Source organism: Lactuca virosa, chromosome 8, assembly GCF_052849685.1.
Source record: "Lactuca virosa cultivar CGN04683 chromosome 8, Lactuca_virosa_CGN04683_v6, whole genome shotgun sequence".
Classification (NCBI taxonomy): domain Eukaryota; kingdom Viridiplantae; phylum Streptophyta; class Magnoliopsida; order Asterales; family Asteraceae; genus Lactuca; species Lactuca virosa.
Window position 1 is genome coordinate 234,413,791 of NC_136433.1, and position 7,419 is coordinate 234,421,209.

A 7,419-nucleotide genomic window follows, 5' to 3' on the forward strand; every position below is an offset into this window, starting at 1 on the left:
ATTACTCTATTGTAAACTCATTTTTTACGATTATCGGTGTCGTGCCGGTTTTGTCACGAAACTTCGACAAGTCATAACTTCTTCGTTATAACTCGGATTCCGACGTTCTTTATATCTCCGGAATCCTTTTTACGACCACTACAACTTTCTTCATAGATATCGGGTTTATCTAACATTTTATTTTTGACGCTTATTTTTATCTTTAATTTATTATATAATCATAATTAAGTATAAAACACATAAATTCACATAATACTCAAATAATTCATCTTTATTACTTCAAAACGAGTTACAATGGTTGACCTGGACTATTACATCATCATTAATGCTTAGCCCAGAAACACGGGCGTTACATCTAAATACTTTCAATAACATCATAATCAGGTTGATCAATTCAACCATTCTAGTCAATCTGACATTTTCACCATTAAAGTTGAAAGCTTCATATAAGGGATTAAGTTTTGTGGTGAGAAAAATCAATAAGTCAATAAGTTGTTTTTTAAAAAGTGTTTATCTTAACTTATACATGTTTTAATGAGTATTTGACTTTTAAAACCCAAAAAATTATAAAGAGTTTTGAAAAATTATAAATCTTAACTTAAGAAATTTCATTTTTAAAAGGTTGGTGGGAAATTATTTTAAAGTCTTTTTCCATATTGCTAAATACTTTTTCTTGACTTATTGATTTTTTAAAATACCAATAAATCAATAAGTTTTTTATAAAAATCTCAATCACCCTCTCGGTTTCAGTCTTTGAGACATCCTAATTAGTTTATACAAATTTTAAAAAATATATATATACATATATTATTTTCTTAAGAAAACATAAAAATGTGATTAGATTACTAAATTTTCACTTTAATTTAAGCCCATGGGAATTACGTGAGTATGGCCCATATTATCATCTTGATTTGTGTAGGTGAGTACTCCCATATTCCTTTCCCACACGTGCGTTTCAGATCCCACTAAGCATCAGGAATCGATAATCCAGAAGGTTCGTCGTCCGGAATGTTTTTCCGATCAACTTCACCGGAGTTTTCTTTTAGCCGATCTTCATCAATATTTTCATTTTCATTGAAATCTTGTTCATCAGGTTTGAATTCCCCCATATTCTTCCTCCTCTCCGACCTCGTTTCTGGTATCGAAATCTTTTGCCCCTTTCTTCACTCTCATCTTCATAATCGGTCATCACCTTCGTGAAAGCAGGATCCCAGTTCCCGGTTTCCTCTGTTACCCATTTTGGATACATTTTACATTAACCCATGCAATACGATCGTAACTGATTTCTTGTCATTGAGGTAAACTAGTTCCTCCATATAGGCTTTCCTTCTGTCAAAAATTGTTGCTTTGCATCGCAGAGCATTTAAATATGATCAAAATTTTCAATCCTCCAGCATATCGAATGGAAATATCATCTACTCCTTACGCTTCAAGTCCTTGTTTCAAATTTCACATTTCAGACAACTGATTTCTTCCACTTTTGCTCACAACATCTTTAAATGATCTTTCTCCCCACATTGGTGCATAGTTTGATTATGGAATATTTGAGATGAAGTACGTCGTTTCCATTTCGCCACCCTGTTGTGATTGTATTATTTTCCTAAAAATTATAACTTTATATATATTTTTTGTTCAGTTTAAAATCTGATTATTTTCAACCATCAAAAGGCGTGAAGGAGACACCCTTCCATCTTCTCCAAGATACAATCAAGAAACGCAGTTGTTAAGAAATGTTCTATACCAACCTCACAAAAGGTACGTTACGTTATTTGCATATCACACCAAAACCCGATACGTATAAAAATTAATCCATAATCGTGATACAATTTGTAATCCATAGTATTCATTGGGTTGGGTTTATCGTATTCGAAGGGACAACTTTGAACCATTAGTGTCGTTATTTTACCTCATTTATATTCTTTCCTCCATTTTATCTTTCTTATCATCTCGTTTGGGGTAAACAGGTCAATTTGAAGATTGGATTATCAATTCAGTTATCCTCGTTCGACATTCTTGTTCATGGCAGATCAACATTCTGACGAACATGTGAATACATCTAATGTTGATGTTAAAAGTTCAGAACCAAAAACTGTGGCAGATCAACATTCTGATGAAAGTTTGAAATCAAAAGCAGATAAACATTCAGATGATGAAGGTGCAACCACGAGTAATGTTACTGTTGAAAGTTCTGGATCAACAGTGGAGATTAATATCAAGACGCTAGATTCACAGTTACACAGCTTTCATGTCGACAGAAATGTACATCTATGACTTTTTGTCAGTTTTATTACGCAATTGGTTGTTTCATTTATTTGCCTCGATTTAAATGTATAATTCTTCCAACAAAATTCAGATGCCAGTTTCATTATTCAAGGAAAAGATAGCTGGTGAAGTTGGCCTTGCAGTGGAACACCAGCGACTGATCTTTAGAGGCAAAGTGTTGAAAGATGAAGATCTTCTTTCTGAATATCGTATCCTATTATTATTTTTTTATGTGTATGTGTGTGTGATTATCAAGTGAGACCCTTGACTATTTATAGACGTTGAAAGTGGACATACACTGCATCTAGTGTCTAGACAACCATCTGATATTCAAGTGTCATCTGACTTCCATGATGCAGATGACACATTTCCAACTCATAGCAATACAGGTTTGTATGCACTTCATTTTCTAATCGATTATTTCAAGAAAATCTTATGATTATGGCAAAATTGTCATATGGAACTAAAAAAGTACATCATATCGTAAACATATATGATATAACATCAAGTCAAAAACTAAACCAATAGGTGGATTTTTTTTTCCCATGACTAGATGCTAATTCTATTGGTGGGCATGCTTCCCACAATGTAGTAAATGGGACATTTGGTGGTAGGGATCAAAATGAAAGTGGTAGTCCAGATATAACTCAGGTATGTTTCTCTTTTCTCATGGCCTTCTGTTAATGTTGTCTAAGAAGCCAATATTGATCTTTTTGTTTGTATAGTTGATGAATATTGTCAAAATCGTTTATTTGTTGGGAGTGTAAAGGGTAAAATGGTCATTTACTCATATTCAGACAGTTTATTCAGTCTAAAAAAACAAACTTGCGTATACATTCAGCCACTTTACACATAAATATAACTATTCTTTTTTCTTTTTTTCTTTCTATTCAAGGTGATTGGGGCAGTTTTGAATTCCTTTGGGGTAGGGGGTCAAACCCCCGTTGGTGTATCACAACCAAATATGCAGGTGACACTTGTTCTTTCCTTTTTTTTGTTTGATTGTGTGATATACCTCTTGTATTTCTATTTTTTTTTTTAGTTTTGACATAATGATTTTGTCTACTTATTTACAGTTTAGCATTCCCATGCAAGTTACCCAAGGAAATGAAAGAAATCCTAGTCCTAGTCAATCACCAGCACTCGTACCCACAATTACTACAGTAAAATATCATCTTTCAAAGTTTTACTTTAATTATCCAAACCCAAAAGTTCATTTTTCTATTTTCCTTACAACCTTACTTTATGCTCTTTGTTTGTTTTTGTAGCCAATTCCTGATTCTTTAAACACAATTTCTGAGTTTATGAACCATATGGAGCAAGCATTATCACAAAATGGTACATAATAACTTATGAATTATTTTCTTAACATTACATAAATATTCCTTGTTAAATATTTTGCATGATTTATTTATTATTTTACAGGGCATCACCCATCAGATAGTAGTGCAGCAGAATTGCCTTCTAATGCTCGTGGCTTACCATCACCAGCAGCTTTGGCAGTTGTTATGAGACATGCACAACGTCTTCTCAATGGACCCGCTGTTCATTCTCTATCTGTATTTATCTCTCTATTCTATGTTTTTTATATTCTTACATAAATTCTTATTATATCACATTTCTGACGATTTAGAAACTAAAATTGTCCTTATAGAAAACAGCAACACGGCTGGAGGAAGAAGAAGGTTCTACTGATGATGTCACAGTGAGAACCCAAATCCAATCAGAAGCCATGCAGTCTGGGCTTGCAATGCAACATTTAGGTGCTCTTTTGCTAGAGCTTGGTCGTACAATGCTCACATTGCATATTGGAGAGTCTCCCGTATGGTTTTTTTTTTTTTTTTTGCACTACAATAGTTATATATAAGTATTGTCATTTAGTCATATACAATTGAATTGATTAAGGTCAACATTTCAGGCTGAATCTTCTGTAAACCCCGGGCCAGCTGTTTATATATCTCCATCAGCTCCTAATCCTATAATGGTTCAGGTTTGTGGTCAACTCTCACCATATACACACACTTGTAAAATTAAAAAAAGAAGCTTTTTAAAGGGGTTAATGAATAATGAATCCACAATCTTCTTGCAGCCCTTTCCTCTACAAACCAATTCTCTATTTGATAGTCATGCAAATGCAAATGCAAATCCTGGGGCGTATAGTCCTATTGGAATTGGGGGTATCCCAAGGCATATTAACATACATATTCATGCTGGTATGTTAACTCAATTTGCCTTCACATAAGCTAAATATATATTCTCATATGTATCTTTTTAACAGGAGTAGGTCCAAGGGGAACTAATGTTGAATCATCAAATCAAGCAAATGTTGATCTTCCACAGGCTCCAATGGTATGCTAATATTGTTTGAGGTCAAGGCTTTGGTGTCAAAGTGTCCCAATCAAAATCAAATACACTTTACGTATCGTTTTTTTGTTTGAATGTCATTAAGATAGTATTTTTTGAACAGGATACACAAGGTGCTGAAAATGTTGTTTCAAGTAGCACGAGGATGAAACCTTTAAGTGAAACAGAAGGTGCTTCATCATCCAGCGGGAGGACTAGTACTCCTACAAATGCTTCTGCCATTCCTATTGGACTTGGCTCAGGAGGTTTACAACATAAGGTCTACCTTTGTTCCAAATATTTTTTCTTATACTCCTTTTTTTATTTCATTAATTTTTTACTTATATACTAAAATTACCTTCAAATGTGATCTTAGAGGCCACATTGGCCAACAAGATCAGAGATTGTTGGTAGTGGCCAATCAGATCCAGCTGCAACAATGAATCAAGTTATGCAAGATCCTGCTTTATCTGGTTTACTATCAGGGCTTTCAAATCAAAACGGGAATAATTCTCAAGATTTCTTTAAGAATATAATGAATCAAGTTTCTCAAAACCCTGCAATGATGAACACCATTAATCAACTTGCTCAACAGATGGATGGTAATCAAGATGTAGCTGGCATGCGTAGTGGGCCCAGGAGTGGCAATCTTGATATATCAAGTATGGTTCAACATATGATGCCATTTGTCTCTCAAGCTCTTAATCATGGGAGTTCAAGTTCAAATATGCTTCAACCCACTCCATCAAGGAAAGGTGGTGCTCTTAATAGACGTTACAGCAGTGTGAAGAGTTTGAACACTAATGAAAGATCAAGTGATTTTAAGGTTTGTTCTAACCAACTTTATTTTATTATCCAGAATAATAATGTACTTTGTTCTTTTACATAAGAGAGCAATGTAAATGAATCTAGAACATGTGCGTTGCTTTTACATGCAATTTGCCCATTGTTATTTATTTACATTTTGTGTTAATATTTGTAGATGAATCTAGAACATGTAGCCCAGAAAATCGTGGATCAATACCCACCTCTAGAAATCTTCTCATCACTAGTTGAAACTGCTTCTGGTTTATACAACAGTGCATATGATACAGGTGCACTTGATGAGTTATGTTCAGAAGAGGAGTTGGCTCAGGTTTTTCATTTTCCTTATCTAGTTTATGCTATCATTTTATTTTTATTTTTATTTATTTTTTTAATGCTTTTATATGCGTATTTGATTCATTTGTATTCGGGACTTGTAGGAATTTATGGAGATGTTGAAACGTGATATTTCTAGAAGACTTCAAGGAGATAGACGATGATCATTGCTTTTTTGTTTTGGTTACTTTTTACTATTTTACAATGGAAATGGTTTTTTTTGGGTTGCTCGTTTTTTTATTCTTTAATTTCTATTGAATTCAAGCAATTGGTTAAAGCATGTAAAGCAATCAAGAAGAGTAATCTCTTTTTGCTTCCTCTACCATAATCTAGAACTCTTGACCTTTGACTTTTAGTTCTCTTGTTTTCCTTTCACTCACAACTATGTTTTTCTTAACTTCAAACCCTAAATAGAAATTATCCCCATTTTGTTTGGAAGTATACCCTGAAACGACTACCCTTGTGACAATTATAATTACAGCACACTTTCTAATTACCTTTTCATTCGTACATGAACTTTCATCGCCACCCAATGTTGTTCACTTAGCCTACTTCAATAGCTGGCCCATTGGCTTTAGTTATTGTATTTATAGGTGTAATTTTTGGATTGGAAATCGTTTAGAAAATCAATAATATTATCAAATGGTGTTAGAACTCATTCCTAATAAACTTCTTCATTTAATCGAGGAAAATCCATACTGATTGATCAGTTGTGTAGCTTAAGCTTAATTGAAGCTCGAATAGTGTTTTGAAGCTCTAATCATGAATTAGACTTGAAATTGAGATCATTATATGAATACTGTTTCTTTAAAAACCTTATTTATAACATTTTATTTTTACTAGGGATTTATTGATTGATTAACAATTAAATCATGATTATTTTTTCATGCTCCATAATCTTTTTGTAGTTAAGGAATTACTTTTTTTTTTTGGAAAGGGAACTTCCCTAACGAGGGTTTTAGGCCAGTTTTCGCACATCGACTAAGGAAATAGTTATGTTATTGATCTATATATTAAGGTGAGTAATATGAGTTTAAAACACATTATCACGATTTTGATAAATTTTATGTTGTCTATATCTTTATTTTTTAACATTAAAAGTGATTTTGAGGAGATATTTTCATTTGTCTCATGGTATAATCAAATCTAGTGATGCGTCGTCGAATGCTCAAAAAAGTGACGGTTAAGCTTAGTTAACCCTTGCATGGCTCACTTGTATTCGTATTATATTATTTTTCCTATTTTGTACATCTAGTATGGTATAACGTTCTTTATGTAAATCTTTGTATTATATATTTTGAGGCAAAGCATCGCTAACCCTAACGGGTATTTTTACAATTCAACATGACATCGAGCCACACCTTCCAAGGCTTCGATCTCTCATCTCTCTCATTCTCGTTGGTGTGCCATTTTTTTCGATTGATTGTCCCTGCAACTCTACCTCCATCAGCGCTTACTGTTGCCATTATTCTTGCACCAATAATTGCCTATCATTGCTTGTTGCCGTTATGTCAACCACCGATCAAGCTGCCATTAGGATTGCATAAAACTTTACCATACCTCCCATTTTGGTTATAGTGATTTTGATCTCTATGATCCTTCTACTAAATTAAGCTCTTTTAGTATCTGTTTATATTTTTGTTATTTTTTTTATATTTCCCTTCATCATCATGA

General features: G+C 33.4%; 1 protein-coding gene across 8 annotated transcripts; it reads left to right on the forward strand.

The window, feature by feature from the left end:
* Positions 1 to 923: 923 nt before the first annotated feature.
* Positions 924 to 6,100, forward strand: LOC145134419 (ubiquitin-like domain-containing protein CIP73). 8 transcript variants are annotated; one of them, XM_079069270.1, is made up of 20 exons: positions 924 to 1,093; positions 1,207 to 1,298; positions 1,395 to 1,554; positions 1,637 to 1,755; positions 1,965 to 2,259; positions 2,354 to 2,471; positions 2,541 to 2,651; positions 2,816 to 2,913; positions 3,158 to 3,232; positions 3,339 to 3,425; positions 3,531 to 3,600; positions 3,688 to 3,821; positions 3,917 to 4,084; positions 4,181 to 4,252; positions 4,352 to 4,475; positions 4,541 to 4,611; positions 4,730 to 4,885; positions 4,982 to 5,431; positions 5,588 to 5,740; positions 5,850 to 6,100. In XM_079069270.1, exons 5-20 carry the CDS (start codon positions 2,020 to 2,022, stop codon positions 5,907 to 5,909), a joined length of 2,187 nt encoding a protein of 728 aa, XP_078925396.1. In that variant the 5' UTR covers positions 924 to 1,093; positions 1,207 to 1,298; positions 1,395 to 1,554; positions 1,637 to 1,755; positions 1,965 to 2,019; the 3' UTR covers positions 5,910 to 6,100. The 8 variants fall into 8 exon arrangements, with proteins under 8 accessions (XP_078925396.1, XP_078925397.1, XP_078925398.1 ...); XM_079069271.1 differs by having other exon boundaries at positions 1,461 to 1,554; XM_079069272.1 differs by lacking the exon at positions 1,395 to 1,554.
* Positions 6,101 to 7,419: the final 1,319 nt, after the last annotated feature.